Here is a 16,842-nt window from a genome sequence, read left to right as displayed (position 1 = left end):
TTGTGGGATTTGTGGGATTTGCAACCGGTGCAAATGACCTTCGGAAAAAACCTTGGGAAATTCCTTCCAATATTAGATATATATAATATTATATATATTAGATATATATATATAATATATATATGATATCAAGTGAGTTTAAGATATCATATCTAGTCATACAATTGTCTTGATGCAGGGGGCATTCCTGTGCAGGGACCTGTGATCATCATTGTGACAGCCTTTGTTTCTGTAAACGATAGAAGTAAAAGGTGTCCTGATAGGATGGAGGATCTATTTCATCTGTGATCTGACCAGACAAACAGCAGATGTTCTCATTGGGGCAGTTCTACTTGTTTAAGACTGTTTAAGGCCCCTGTGAGAATCTGCTGGTACTAAAGGCGATCATAGCACTGCCATTGCAAATGCTTGGTGCGCTCATGGGGAAGATACTGTAGCACCTCTCAAACCTACTGTAGTTGCACACTGTGTAAGCATTGCAGCTGGAGAGCTGGGATAGGCTCATTAAGACTTGGGACCAGCTGTAAATTAGACCTGATGTGCCGTGGTGTCCATGATGTTAAGCTGACTCCATGGTAGCAAAGCTAAAGTGCTTGGTGAACCTCACCTTGGTGACAGCAAAGCTCTGTAGTACCATGAGGTCCTTGGAAATGCCCTACAACCCACAAACTTGGCTTCAGCCACGTAGGTGTTGACCTGGGGGTGGTGTAGCCATCTTCATTTTGGTATTATGTGCCCAGTCCTTTGCACATGATAGTCAATTGCCTTCCACCAGATGAACGGCTTGCTGCATTCTTTGTATCAAACTCTTAACATCCTTTTTGTACTGCAACTAATTTCTGGTATAGAGTTGCCAACATTCCATCAGGTACATTTTGAAAAGCATAACCAGAAAAGCCAGTTCACAGATATTGGAGCAGGGGCGGTCATGGTATATTTTGGCGTTCTCATTGCAGGCACAGTCAAGGTCAGTCTAGAGACTGTGGTCATGTGGCACTAGGCCCTGGCCCCCATGCACTCATACATTCGCAGGGAAAGCAGGAGGCATTTTTAGTGGGATTCTCTGCAAAGCGATTTCCTAAAAGACTGCTTGCTGATTTGGAAATCCACTGACACAATTTGATAAAAAAAAAAAAAAAAAAAAAAAAAAAAAAACAATAATAACAGTATAGCACTAGTAGATAAACAGTAATAGACTTGACATGACATGTTCATCTATGTATAAGAAAAAAAAGCAACAGTGTCCCACGATCATATTACATTTTATAAAAAGTTATGATCCCTGGTGACTGTTTACTAAATTCTTTCATAGTTTAACCTTCTGTGCACTTCATATCTTATTCCCAGTCTATTTACATTCCCCAAACATCTTAGTTTCAGCTCCAGGCACATACATTTTATTCCTTTCTGAATACAAAGAAATGGTATTTGTGTGTAATATTTTGAACAATTTACAGGTACACCTATATTTCTGCCGATATTTTCAAACACGGGCTTATAAGGCAACCACCTTAAATATATAAACCCTTTTTAACTGTGTGGGGCACTAAAACTTAATTTTTACACAGGTATTTTAACACAACTTTAGTAACTCCATAAACCTAAAGTGTTTCTTTAGTTCAAAATGTGTAAACAGTATACAATTGTTCACCAAATCTACCTCGGTTTTAAGTTCTCATATTTAGTCATAAGGACGTCTCGACACAGGAGCCATTCCTGTGCAGGGACCTGTGATCATGGTTGAGGCAGCCTTCGTTCCTGTGAACTATTAAAACAGGGAAGTAAACGGCATCCTGATAGGGTGGAGGATCCTCTTCATTTGTGATCTGCCCGGACAAGCAGCGTGTATTCTCGTTGGAGCAATTCTGTTCATTAAGACTCCCACTCTGGCTCCTCCACAGACAGCTGCGCCTTGACCCATAGAGGCGTCCCAGTGAGAACCTGCTGGCGCTGAAGGGGATCCTAGGACTGCCATTGCATATGCTTAGCGCACTCCTGGAGAAGATGGAAGAGCTGCTGATGGTTCTGTGGCACCTATCGCAGTTCTGTCTGTAATTACCATAGTCGCACACAGTGTAAGTGTTGCAGCTGGAGAGCTGGGAAAGGTCCATTAAGACAGCCTCGGAGTAGCTGGGGACCAGCTGTTGGTTGGACCTAATGTGCCACTCGAGCTCTGTGCTGTCAATGGTGTTGACCCGAGGTATCCTCCTGCAGTAGGGTCGCTCCTCAGATGGGGTCACAGGAACATAGTCGAAGCCAAAAAGTTTTTCCACGTGGTAGTGGACATAAGCAGTGTGATACTCTGTCAGCACCCGAAGAGGCCAAGACAGAGTCAAAAGGGCTGTAATCCAGAAGACATAGTGGGAGATATACCAAGGGAGGTGGTCAGGATCGGAAAAGGCAATCATGTATTCTTTAAAGTCTACATTCTTAAGATGCATTCCTTCCCTTGCCTCCATGTAGTCGTCTAAGCCTTCGTTTTCGGTGAAGAACCTAGCACGCTGGGTCAGGTATGAGTTTTCTGACTCAACATTAGCAAAGCTAAAGCACTTGGTGAACCTCAGTTTGGTGACAGCAAAGCTCTCCAAACCCATTAGATCCTTGGAAATGTCTTTTACCCCACAGTTGGCATAGTCAAACTCAGCTTCAGCAACATGGGTGTTGACCCTTTCGTGATAAACCTGGGTTGTGGTGTAGGCATCTCCATTTCTGTATCTCGTGACTTGCCTCGTCCTTCGCACATAATGGTAGCTGATGGCCTTCCACCAGATGCATGGCGTGGCTTGCTGCATCCTCTGTATCCGTTCGGAGATGCTTTCCACATCTACTTTGTACTGCAACTCATTTCTGGTATAGCAGTGCCAACATTCCACCAGATACACAACATAAAGCATGACCAGGAAGGCCAGGGGGATGTAGACATAGCCATTAGAACAGGGGCTGTCATGGTATATCATGGTGTCCTCATTGTAGGCAGTGCCGAAGCTCAGTCTGGTGACTGTGGTCACGTGACACCAGGTCATGGCTCCCATGCATCCATACATGAGAAGGGAAAGCAGCAGGCACTTCCAGTGGGTTTCCCTGCATAGTGATTTGCTAAGGGACTGCTTCAGTGGTCGCTGCTATATGGCCATCCATGGAAACAATTTAAAAGAAAAAAGAAACAACAACATGGCATTAGAAGATGCACAGCAATAGATTTCACATGTATACGCAATTGGTCCATACATCAACTATAGCAAAAATATAAAGCTGCAGTGTCCCCCAATCATATTTTTTCTATAAAAAATGTTCTGTAGTTTACGCTTCTGAGCACTCTACAACATCAGAAATTAGATCTTATTATTTGTTCAATTATTAATGAGGTAGCAACCTTCTTAAAAATCTAAAACATGGATTACTGTAAAATTGCCCTAAACCTTGGCTTCTTATTCTGCCACGGTCAAGTGTTATGGGGCATGTTACACTAAAGTAAAAATAAATATAAACAAAAATATTGAATCTTACAGGCATCTAAAAGGCATTTCCATATCCTTTAGAATGATTGAAATGATTATTAGTCCTCTTTTATTTTGCTGGTAAACTTCTATTTTAAGAGCTTTTACTACAACACTTGAAGTGATCAGGTGCCAAAGTGCAGATGCTTGTTTTTTAAATATCTCCAAATTCCAAATTAAAAAGGGAAGATATTGTTTGACCTAATCTGAGTTAAGAAAACTGATTTTAAAACCCTGGTTTGTACTCCTTTAAGCATAAAGGTACAATAAATGAAGTATGTTGATGTGTTGTATAGGGACTTTAAACTTTTAAATGTGTTGACTGTGTACCAACTTTACTCATATATAATGCAACTTGTGTTTTGCGTTATTTTAATCCTTAAGGAAAAAATATGTGTTACAATAGTAAGTGATGTAAAAAGCTTGCACTGAAGCCAAGCGTGCAAAAAGCAAATTTGAATGTTTTACTGTTCCTTTGTTCTTTATGCATGAGTTTGAATATTTTCATTTCCCATAGGTACTTTACATCAGTGGAAACAGACATCTGCAGACGTGTTATATTTGTTCACTGAAGGCTGCCCTGTCTGATAGTTCATCTAAATCAAATATAGTTTTAAAAAAGGAGAGCACTATGAATAAATCACCACTGTATATTACTGTAAATCTGTATGTGGCCGAAAAAGATTTTCATAAACCATGGAGATTACATTCAACTACTTTTTATTTAGATGTTTGAATGTATTGCTTTTTATGGGCATCTACTAGGGTATTTTTTTAAATGGAAATACAAAATCTGTTAAATAAAACAAAAACTAAAAATGTAGTCGTATTAATAGATTTCAAGGTATCTTTAAGAGACTGTAACCATTAACCTGTCATATGTGGTATTTTTTATCTGTACAAGGGTGGGGTAGTTTGGTTACTTCTTGCCCTTGCCCTCTACTGGCCTGGGTTTGACTGCCTTAGGTCACAGTTGAACTGTGTTTGGGGGTCACAGAAAAGGCCTCGGTACATCAGTAAACACAACAAAACCACACAGTGGGTCAGATTCATCGAGGCCTTTGCAAGAGCTATCTGCACTTTTCATTAACCTTACAAATGTTTTGTTATTTGTTACGCGTTTTGTAATATTAACAGAAAAATGAAGTGCTTTCAGGAGAAGACCAATGTCTTGTTTCACGGAAACCCAGGACTGAATGTCAGGGGATATTTTGGATTGGAATGAGTTGCACTCATGGAGCTGTGAGGGGAAGTTCATATGGTGCCCGACTAGTGGGCCATTCCATAGAAATGTAATGTTTATTACATAAACAAACATCAACATTCGTTTTCATTATCAAAGTTCTATGTATTAGGATAGTCTTGGACTTGCCATTATTCTGATATTAATTACTCCTCGGGATCACTGAATGGTCCTCACGTCATTCAGTTCACAGGATGGAATACAGCTACTGTACATGTAGAAGTCAAAGTTAAACCACAAAGCTTCTCTAGAATCTCTCCCTTTATTACTGCAATTATATATTTACATTTTAAAGCAATTTAAGCACTTGTAACAGTTTCAAAGAGGAATTGTGCTGTTTAATGTCTTTTCTTTTCTTTTTTTTTTTTACTTACCTTGATAAAGGAAAAGGCCTGGGGATTATTTTTGTTAATAGCTGAATTATGTAGTTCCAGCTAGTGGACTGTACCTCATGGCTAGATAATAGCAAGTAATGAAGTCAATGTATTGTAGCACATGGTATGTTGGTCCCACCTCCCTCACTGATGGCATAAAGTAAGCACTTGTTATTTTTATAAAATCTATACAACTTAGACAGCTTAATTCAAACAAAAATGCCTCCCTTGAGACAGACCACTATGGTTTTCCTGCCTGTGGGTTGCTGATTTTGAGGTAGGCAATCACTTCCAATCTTTCCCACAGCCTAGCCCTGACCATTATGATATGCTCTAATTGAAATAAAATATAATGGAAAACATTTGCATTGCTATGGCCTTTCGATCCAAACATGACACATTTCTGTGGAAGCAGTTATTGTACTCCAGTGGTCCCTAGGGGTCTGCAAGGCCATCGCAGGGGGTCCACGAGAAAATTTAAAAATAAATAAAAATTGCCTCCTCACACCAGCAAGTCCCCAGTTTCACAGCACAAATCATATTCGGCAGAACATATCCCCTGTCACTGTATTACATTTTGCACATATTGTATAAGTGTGGTTAAATGTGCGTCGACTTGTAGCATGCAACTCCATGCACGTTAGAAGCTACCCCACTTGATTCAACCCGCTAGTGGGAGGTATCAGCAGTGGATAGCTGGATAAAAACAGGGTCTTTGAACAGGAAAGCAAGTGAAAATGAAGCAGTGAAGTACAGAGGCGGCTTGTCAACCAAGGCAAGTCAGGCATGGCCTCACCAATAATTCCCAAAGGCTAAAAAAACATTTTGCATATTCTTTTTATTTAATTGAGAAATTGTGACAGAAATATGAGTTCTGGTGATGAATCTTCCTCCCAACCTGTGAGGGCGCTAAAGAACGAGAGGAGAAGTATCTGGAAGGGCTGGCCTGACAGTTCGTTTCCGGGTCAGGGAAGTGGGTCAGCCTGGAAAGAAGCGAGACTCTGCTGTAAGACCGCATTGATTTGAAAGGTAAATGAGAGACAGCTGCAAGTAATAAGGTAGCTGCAACCATTTACCAATATCATGTGGGATTACATATAGGGGCCAGGGTAACGCTGATTTTTTTCATCGTTTGGGTAACGTGAGGAGAGAAGGACTGAGAGAGGAGCTCTCAGAGTGAAATACGTGTTATGTGTTGTCTTTGTTTATAATTTTCTGTCTTTTTTCGCACCACTAGACAGTTAACGCACACCTCCGGAGCTGTCACCACGTAAAGCACTATCCGGAGCACCACTGCACAGAGCACCTGCGCATTTGAATATCACTCAGGACTGGTGACCGTGCCTTTGTTTCTGTTTGAGACTGTACTGTGTTCTTCACTATCCCCGCGCTTTACACATTGTTGTGTACTGCCGGGGATTTATTATTTGACGGTCGCCAGTCCTGGAAACAGCACAAATAAACACTTGTTCACTGAATTACCGTTGTCTGTTCATCACTCCTGCACCGCATCACCGCTACACCTGTTCCCCTTACCAACCATTTTGCCACAGAAATATATACACATTTAGGCATATTTAAGAGATGTAAGTCCACTGTGTATGTAGGTATCACAGCATGCTTGCTGACATACTATAGTAAGATTAAGAAAAAGTAACTCAATTTTACCTTTTGCCTGACCAAAAAAAAAAAAAAAGTATGATACATTATAAGTGTGTATGTTTGATGTTTATTTATTAAAGACTGCTTTTTCTTATGCAAATATAAAATATGAATGTTATATAATACTGTTTCAAAATGTGCAAAATATTGTGAGTATCGCCATCTATAAGAATGGTAGTTCAAGTCTAATAGCCTATCACCACACCAACATTTCTGATTTACTTGTTTATTCAGAGGTTCTGTTTCAATAGGCAAGCAAAGTAATACCGTCTTTAGTACCTTAAAAGATGTCCTACACTAGTTATGCCATGAGCTACACATCCTCCACTGAAACTATGGTGTGCAGTGAATTACCTTATTTTATTCATTCCAGACCACAGTGGAAGAAGCTTTCAATTCTAAGTAATGCATTTGTAGTAAAAGCCCTACACTGACAAGGAATTAGAGCGCAACAAAATGATTAAATAATATTACAATCTACGTTATTAATCGAACAAGCATTACAGTGAATGTATTTGTCAAACAGTTTAAGCACTGGAATGTTTAGAGAACAACCCTACTTGTTATAGCTTTATTTTCTTGCCTTGAAAAATGTGCATTTCTTTTTTAAACTTTTTTAAATCCTTTGACTTTTTATTAGATAAACAATTTTGTTTCTCATATATATATATCCTATATATCATATTCAGTCCACTAAAAAACTGAAGCTTGGGAGGAAATTCACCTTTCAGCAGGACAATGATCCCAAGCACAAGGCCAAAGCAACACTGGAGTGGCTCAAGAACAAAAAGGTGAATGTCCTACAGTGGCCCAGTCAAAGTCCTGATCTCAATCCCACTGAGAATCTGTGACACTATTTGAAAATTGCAGTCCACAAGCGTTGTCCAACCAACCTGAACAACCTGGAGCAAATCTGCCAAGAAGAATGGGCCAAAATCACTCCGACACTGTGTGCAAAGCTGGTACATATTTACCCAAAAGACTTAAAGCTGTTATTGCAGCGAAAGGTGGCACTACCAAATATTAATGTGTGGGGGTTGAATACTTATGCAAGTAAGATATTTCAGTTTTTTATTTTTCTTAAAAATATTTCCCAACATAAAACCAATGTTACCTTACAATAATTGATTTTGAGTTTAAGTGTTTTAAAATTAAATATCGAACAGAACAAAATTTCAATGTACCATTTGCAATTCAGTAATATGAGAGAATTGGTCAGGGTTCTGAATACTTTTGCAAGGCACTGTGTGTGTGTGTGTGTGTGTGTGTGTGTGTGTGTGTGTGTGTGTGTGTGTGTGTGGACCCCTTCAATAAAACAACATATAACTAACAACTTGAGTAAATGAATGAATGAAAATGTGTACATGAACACTTAGTTTTTTCCTTTACTTCTAGCCATCGTTTGGTATAATGTGTTGTTTATGCTATGCAAAATGGATAAGTCCATTTTCGAGTTACAGGCACTTGAACACACCTACTGATTTGCTGCGCACCACAGCACTGGAGCACTGAATGAGGGGGTGGTAGAAAGTATGCATACGGGCATGTCTAACATCAGTGGAAAGTGCAAAGCCTGTGCTTTTAAATTACTTTGAAACTGGAACGCTACCTGTTGAAGTGACCGAGTAATAGGCAACAAACTAAACTTATACCTCTTTTCCACCTGCACACCTGAGCCGAACCTGGTACGGCTTGGGTAGCTTGAGTTGCTTTTACACTAGAGAAAGGCGAGCTGAGTTGAGAGACGTCATGCATGAGTGAGATTTACAGCCCCAAAGAGTGAGAGTCAAGGCCAAACAGCGAGACTTTCCAGGTGGTGTGTTAGGTCATTGCTTAAGGCAGGAACTCTCATCTTTGGTCCGTGGTGATGTACAATAGTCCAAGTTTTTAATCCAACCAGCACTTAATAGTTTGGTTCAAAATGTACACGGCTTAATATTGCATATGAAACATTTCAATCAGCTTAATTGATTAATATTTAACCCTCAGTAATACAGTAATACGGTAGTTTGGCGCATGCTACATAAAAACAGAATTTGATTTATATTTTCCCAGGACAATTGGCAACTTTAACTTAAATAATATACATAATAAGAAACTTGTGCACTTACTGCTCATAAGCCACTTCTCTAACGTGAATGTAAGAAGGTATTCTGTGGTAGAAAGTTATAATCCTTATTTGCTGTATTTTTGTTATGATGCAGTAGCAATATTACGATCTTGACAAAACCGACCATGCAACACAATTGTTTTGTTTAGCACTGGGACAAATACGCAGCTTCAATTAAAATGCATTTTCTATTCACGTCACAGAATTTATAAATGACAGTGTAGAAACTACCATGCAAATGAAACCACTGCACTAATGAGGTGTAGAATAAATAAAAACATGCATTATTATACTTTCTTCAAATTAGTGTGCAAACTATTTTCTTGTAGGGTACAGCTGTTTGCACAAAACCTCACCAGGAGTTTATGCTGCGTAGTCTGACGTAGAGTTTATGCACATATGCAATTTTTTAAATGTGGTATTCTATAAGTTACAGAATTACTTAAAGTTTGCCATCCGACATCACAGTTAGCAAAAGCATCAAGTACAGTAAACACTTGGTGCGTTTACGAAAATCATTTTGCGCAGATTCTGTGCAGAATCTGACCAATTTAGTCAATGGGTGCGTTCATGGTGATTATCCTTAGAATATCATTGGCTAAACTGGTTAGATTCTGCACAGAATCTGCGCAGATTGATCTCCATGAACGCACCCACTGTCTCTAGCAGAGCTCGGTGCTGATACAATCACTGATAGGTTGCACACATAAACGCATGTCCTTGCACAGTATTGCTTAGTGCCAATTGGTTGAACTGGCACTAAGCAATTACACTGGCTGCTCTCTGCATTGGCTGCACAGTACACAAGCTTGGAAAGCGGCTATCCAAGCTCTAAGTTCCGTGCCTGAGACCCCAGATCTGTATTGTTGTCTCTTGCAGCACCTGAGTAAAAATATTTAAAATTTCTAGCATCTGACTAACTATGCTTTGTCGGGCCAGAGGTGGGCAGCGTGGGGGCTGATGGATGGGGTGAGTGTTCCCTGTCTCGATGGAATGTTGTACGAGATGGGTGCGTCCGGTCATACCTGGTCGTGTAGAGAAGCAGTGGGGGAGCTCGGACAGTAGCTGCTGGCGCTGGTCTTGTTGGTCTGGGTCCAGTCCTTGGCAGCTTTGTTCTAGGACGATCTTCGTTCTCTGGTTTTCCGTCTGCATTTCTGCAGCTGTTCTTAGAGCAGAAGGTAAGATGCAGTCTCTCCAAACTGCCGCTTCAAAGCCCTCAAAAGGACTTGATAATCAGCTTGTTCTTCTGGCTCTAGGTCCAGCAGCATCTCTAAGGCCGGTCCTTCGAGGGACTGAGTCATGTACGACCCCTTGATAGCTAAGCTCAAGTTATGCTCAGCGGCTGCGAGTTCAACTTGAGCTAAGAAAGCTTCCAGCGATGCCTGTCCGGATAAGTGGGGAAGCTTGGGTTTTGGCCTGAGGGGAGTGTGTTCCTTCTGCGGCAACGACGGGCCTGGGGTCGGTGATAAGGCGGTCGTCGTGGATGGTGGGGTCTTACTGCGTTCGGCCATGGCGGACGCTCCCTCTCACTTTCCAGTTGCAGGGTGTTTGAATCCAAGGTCTCCATATCCCGCTGTAAGTTTCTGACACCAGTGTAATGACAGCGTGTAGTGAGTTCTCAGCGGCGAAATGAAGACGCTACAAGGAAGTAGATTTGGCGCTGACAAGTGCCGTTTATTTTCTTTTACTCTTTTAAATGGATTTTACCGCTTTTATTCTCAATGGATCTTTCTCTCTCTCGCAGCACACTGTCTGCGTTTATATAGGCCAGACACTCAATCATCGTGGCCGCATTCCTAGTACCTCATTTGCATATGGTCCCACTCCTGGGTCGTGTTTGACCCGACGCTACTATATATATATATATATATATATATTATATATATATATATATATATATATATATATATATATATATATATATACACACACACACACACACACACACACACACACACACATACCTGCCTACCAGACTGTAACCCCTGACATTCTCCTGTAGAATTCTCTGATACACAGCAGAATTCATGGTTCCTTCAATGATGGCAAGTCGTACCAGTCCTGATGCAGCAAAGCATTCTCAAATCACGACACTACCACCACCATGCTTGACCGTTGGTATGAGGTTTACTGTGGAATGAAATGTTTAGTTTTCAATAGACATAACGGGGCCCATATTGGCCAAAAAGGTCCACTTTTGACTCATCTGTCCATAGACAATTGTTCCAGAAATCTTCAGGATCATCCAGGTGCTTTTTGGCAAACTTGAGACAAGCATTCATGTTCTTCTTAGTAAGCAGTGGTTTCCGCCTTGCTACTCTGCCATGAATCCCTTTTTTGCCCAGTGTCTTTCTGATGATGGAGTCATGAACACTGACCTTAGCCGGTGAGAGGCCTGCAGATCCCTGGATGTTGTTCTAGGGTTCTTTGTGACTTCCTGGACGATTTTATGCCTTGCTCTTGGGGAGATTTTGGCAGGATGGCCACTCCTGGGAAGATTCACTACTGTCCCAAACTTTCTCTTTTTGGACAATATGGCTCTGACTGTGGTTTGGTGGAGCCCCAGGGCCTTAGAAATGGCTTTGTAACCCTTTCCAGACTGATAGGCATCAACAACTTTTTTTCCAGAGGTCTTCAGGAATTTATTTTGATCGTGACATGATGTGCCTCTAGAACCTGTGTGCTGACAACTTCACTCTGATGGTAAGGGCCAAAGTTAGTCAGATTCATATTAGGCATGGCTTGCCCAAATCAGGCTTGATTGTTAACCAAAGTATTCAAACAGCCGACTCTAAATATATTTAATTTAATTGAGTTATCTAGGGGGGCAATAACTTTTTCACATCTGAAGGCATGTTTGCTTTACCTTGCATACCAAACAAATGAAAGAAGCACCAAACTTTGGTATCATTTTTTCTCTCAGACTCCCTCTATATACTACTACAACCCATAAAAAGATCTGACCAAATTCAATGTGAAAAATGTGCAAAAATGCAGAAAATCAGACAGGGGGCAAATACTTTTTCAAGGCACTGTATATATATATATATATATATATATATATATATATATATATATATATATATATATATATATATATATATATATATATACACACACACACACACACATACACACAGTACACACCCCGTTTCAAATTTTCACCTTTTGTTGCCCTATAGCCTGGAATTAAAATGCATTAAAATATGTTTTTGTTTTCATTTATCTACACATCCTACCCCACAACTTCCAAGTGAAAAAACATTCTAGAAATTTGTAGAAAATGAATTAAAAATAAAAACTGAAATAGCTTGGTTGGATAAGTGTCCACCCCCCTTGTAATAGCAATCCTAAATTAGCTCAGGTGTAACCAATCGCCTTCAAAATCACACACCAAGTTAAGTGGCCTCCACCTGTGCAAAACTGTAGTGATTCACTTGCTTTCAGAATAAATTCAGCAGTTCCTTTAGGTTCCCTCTGCTAGGTAGTGCATTTCAAAGCAAAGACTCAACCATGAGCACCAAGGCGCTTTCAAAAGAACTCCGGGATAAAGCTGTTGAACGGCACAGATCAGGGGATGGGTATAAAAAAAATATCAAAGACCTTGAATATCCCTTGGAGCACGGTCAAGATGATTATTAAGAAGTGGAAGTTGTATGGCACCACCAAGACCCTGCCTAGATCAGGGTTCCTCCCGATGCCGAGAAGGAGACTGATCAGAGAGGCTACCAAGAGGCCAATGGCAACTTTGCAAGAGCTACAGGCTGTTATGGCCAAGACTGGTCAAAGTGTACATGTGACAACAATATCCCAAGCACTCCACAAATCTGGCCTGTATGGTAGGGGGGCAAGAAGGAAGCCATTACTCAAGAAAGCCCACCTTGAATTCTGTTTGAAGTATGCAAAAAAAAACTCAGGAGATTCTGTAGCCATGTGGCAAAAAGTTTTGTGGTCTGACGAAACTAAAATGGAACTTTTTGGCCTAAATGCAAAGCATTATGTTTGGCGCAAACCCAACACAGCACATCACCCAAAGAACACCATCTCTACTGTGAAGCAAGGTGGTGGCAGCATCATGTTATGGGGATGTTTCTCATCAGCAGGGACTGGGGCACTTGTCAGGATAGAAGGGAAAATGAATGGAGCAAAGTACAGAGAAGTCCTTGAGGAAAACCTGCTGCCCTCTGCAAGAAAGTTGAAACTGGGACGGAAGTTCACTTTTCACCATGACAATGACCCAAAGCACACAGCCAAAGCTACATTGGAGTGGCTAAGGAACAAAAAGGTAAATGTCCTTGAGTGGTCCAGTCAGAGCCCCGACCTAAATCCAATCGAAAATTTGTGGCATCACTTGAAGATTGCTGTCCATCAATGCTCCCCAAGGAACTTGACAGAGCTCGAACAGTTTTGTAGAGCAGAATGCTCAAATATTGCCAAATCTAGGTGTGCAAAGTTGGTAGAGACCTATCCCCGCAGACTCATACCTGTAATTGATGCCAAAGGTGCTTTCACCAAGGAGGGGGGGGGGGGGTGGGACGGGGGGGGGGGGGGTGGAGACTTATCCAATTATGATCTTTCAGTTTTGTATTTTTAATATATATAATTATTTTCTCAATAAAAAAATGTGAAAAAAGTTCAAGGGGGTGTGACATTTATAATGCATGAAAATCTGAGGCACTGTTTGAAAAAGTTCAAGGGGGTGTAGACTTTCTATAGGCATTGTATATATATATATATATATATATATATATATATATATATATATATATATATATATAGTATATATATATACATATATATACACACACACACACACACACACACACACACACACACATGAAAAATACGAAGTTTTTTTATGCATTCTTTGAGTTGTGGGGTAAAAAAAAAATCTGCTCCGATTGCTCATTTAAAAATAAATAATAATAAAAAATAAAAGTCGTATAAGAATGTGATGGCGGGTCAAGAGAGATTTAAAAGTGGAGCCGTGTGTGCTTGATGCTGAATTTGCGGGAAATGGGATTACATTTTTACCTGTAAAATGTGTTTTAACGCCGTCTCTCTGTATTGTGTGTATTGAATTTAAGCTGCGCTTAAAGTCTGTAGGGAGGTAACAATGCAGGATTTAAGCTGCCAGCAGAGCGCAGCACATCTAGGCTGGGTTTAACATAAGCATCCAAAGGAAAGGTCGGAGAAACGCCTCACTGAATTCCACTAGCCAATAGCAACAGGTTCCACAGCTTCTACATAAATTACAGAAAAAATACCGATAAACACACTTTTTTTCTTTAGCCTGAAAATGTGTCCCTCTGCATACGGAAATGAGATTTAAATTCAAATTCTATGTAACCGGGCAGTCTTGTTCACAAGTATTTCTACAGCAGGACTGCTTGTTGCTTGTCCAGCACACCCGGTAAGGGCTGCTGGTAAAATATTTTCTGTCATCGTGTATGGTTAACATTTCTGAGTTTAGAAATAAATACCATAAAATTTAAAATACCAAAAAGCAAATAATTATTAGTCGCCATTTTAAAAGTCGCTCAGCGCTCTCGAGTAGCAGAGCGTTAGATCTAAAAATTCAGCTCAGTGTGCTTTCTGAGTGTCCTCACTCTGAGCGGCTCAGTTACTTAACGCGCTTATTATCGACTTTCTAAGTTGCATGGAAACCTAGCCCATTTTTTACTGAATCTGACAATGATAAGGTTATTTTGAATAATGGACCTCAAATCAGCAATCATATAAACAGATTCAGTTGTATTTATTACCATCCCTTTCAGGATTTTAAAGTATGACATTTGGTGCTTGAGGAACAGCACTGCATGAGCAAACACAATGTGCTTGTTCTGTGCCAAAGACTCAGGCTCTGGTGACAGACAGCCTTATAATTAATGTATGCGTTCTGTTTTATCTCCCTGTCTAAAAAATAGCAATGCAACTATCTATACAAAATATGTTTCGACCCTTTAAAAATATCATTCACTTCAAATACACGTATCCAAAAATGGTATGCAAAACTAGTGTGTATATATATATTTAATATATATATATATTAGATATATATATATATATATAAAAGATATAATATCTATCCTTTGTTTAGGTATCCAATTACTATTTTCTTTCCTTTTTATTAGGTACAAATTCTAGATAACAATGCAGGGTTTGAATATTATGCAATAAGCAGGTGCATTAAATAACTAGGGGATATTTTTCACTGGTTAGAGTAAATGTTTATTACAGGTTGTATTCCTAGAGTAGCCTAATCGTACTACTATTCAATTATGGGGATAAACGTGCAGAAAAGGCATGAAAAAAAAAAACTGAAAATAAAAGAACATACCAATGCCATGTGAACCGCCGCTGTTTGTCAAAAATTGTTCATTAAAAATGATGAAACTAGGACGATTAGAAATAAGCTCTTTAACATATATTCTACAGTGTTATTGGAATCCAAGCCAATAAACAGTTTCTTATGTATTCATTTATCTGTGTTTATTTTTGAAAATACCAGATTATCAGGTAACACCAGCTAGTTAACCAACTGGTTTGTGATATGAAAAACAGAAACACAATCGAGGCATACAGCTGTGTATAAATACATTGTAAAGACAGAGGGCATAGGAAAAGAAGGACAAATAAAAGGTGTGAATTTGCATAAACAAGTAGTGCAGTTAAATATTCCCCTCACCTCTTCCCTGTCATTCTCAACCTCCTCTTCCTCGGGTACATTGGTAGTGCTGCTTTCACTGATCGTCTCCGCAGCAGAAGCTTGAGGGGACATGGTGCTGTCGATAGTAATGAGGATATGGTATGGATCACCTTTGTAACAAAGAGTCCAAAATCAGAGCATGCCAAAAAAACGACTGCAAGCATAACATACATCATCCAGGAAACACTCTGACAAAATACATCTAGGATCGGCGCAAAACAATCCACACCTCCACCACAGCTGACGTGGGAATCCTTTTTATTCTATCCGTATTGCAAAAAGGGTAATTTTAATGAATAATTCCGTCCCACACTTTTGTGGGAAGCAAATGCAGTTGTTTTAAATAATATCCTTTTTACACCATACAGAGATGTTGGGCATCAAATAAAAGCGTCAGCCAATTCGTTTATTTCTCTTGAAAATACGAAAAAAGGCATGGCTTACACGTCGTTAAAATGCTGCTACTCGCTCTGTTAGAAAAAATGCACTCCCTAATGCATGCCGTTAAAACAAACAAACAAACAAAAAGAAAACCGTTCGAATACCATTCGTGAACACTACCCGTTAAATCCAGTGGTGTATAGAGGGAAACCGAGCACTCCTTGGGAATGCAATCCAGGTGCTTTGAAGGGACAGAGTCTGGCTGCACACAAGGAAAAACTCCCTACTGGGGAGAGACGTGACCTTGTGTAGCTGTAATTTCCTCCTTTGCTGCCTGCAACGGCAATGATCATTTAAATTAGCGCGGCGCTTACTGCAAACTACCGCCAAAAAATGAATATTTTTTAAGAGATTGTAAAAGCATAATAGAAAATACACCGTCGTCTGTTGGCAATTTTAAAAAATAATATTAATATGGGTAACACGTATGCTTAAGAATACACTACTACACAAGTATTGCAGTACTTTATGTTAAGTAATATCAAGGGCATGTTTTATTATGTTTTACACCAAATATATAGCATTACCACTATTTAAACTGCTGTATAATAGTATTTTGGACAAAGTAGGATCTATCTGAAAGATAGTGATGATGATAATACCCCACCACCCTTACCATAGTAATGCTGCTGGTAGTTACCCCCAAGAATGGTTTATTTATCTTTTTATTAACATTCAAAAATGTTGTTGAAAGATCCTGGTGACAGGCTACTGCATCAAGGATACTGGACTTTTCATATATTAATGTACACCAAAAGACAAAATTATCTTAAAAAGCAAAATTTGGGGCAGTCAGATATTAGTAC

At 39.7% G+C, this 16,842-nt stretch overlaps 1 protein-coding gene and 1 pseudogene across 2 annotated transcripts; both read right to left on the bottom strand.

Annotated features, from left to right (window-relative positions):
- Positions 1-174: 174 nt before the first annotated feature.
- Positions 175-1,369, bottom strand: LOC121317667 (annotated as a pseudogene).
- Positions 1,261-16,466, bottom strand: LOC121316543 (transmembrane protein 151B-like). Of its 2 annotated transcripts, none has more exons than XM_041251576.1 (2): positions 15,575-16,466; positions 1,261-3,122 (listed from the first exon to the last, which is right to left on the bottom strand). In XM_041251576.1, exons 1-2 carry the CDS (start codon positions 15,665-15,667, stop codon positions 1,686-1,688), a joined length of 1,530 nt encoding a protein of 509 aa, XP_041107510.1. In that variant the 5' UTR covers positions 15,668-16,466; the 3' UTR covers positions 1,261-1,685. The 2 variants fall into 2 exon arrangements, 1 of the variants encoding a protein (XP_041107510.1); XR_005950410.1 differs by lacking the exon at positions 1,261-3,122 and adding an exon at positions 6,061-6,097 and having other exon boundaries at positions 15,575-15,658.
- Between the last annotated feature and the right edge of the window lie 376 nt (positions 16,467-16,842).

Source organism: Polyodon spathula, chromosome 6 (assembly GCF_017654505.1).
Source record: "Polyodon spathula isolate WHYD16114869_AA chromosome 6, ASM1765450v1, whole genome shotgun sequence".
NCBI classification, from domain to species: Eukaryota; Metazoa; Chordata; class Actinopteri; order Acipenseriformes; family Polyodontidae; genus Polyodon; species Polyodon spathula.
The sequence above is the reverse complement of the archived record's forward strand: the minus strand, read 5'-3'. Positions and strand labels throughout refer to the sequence as shown.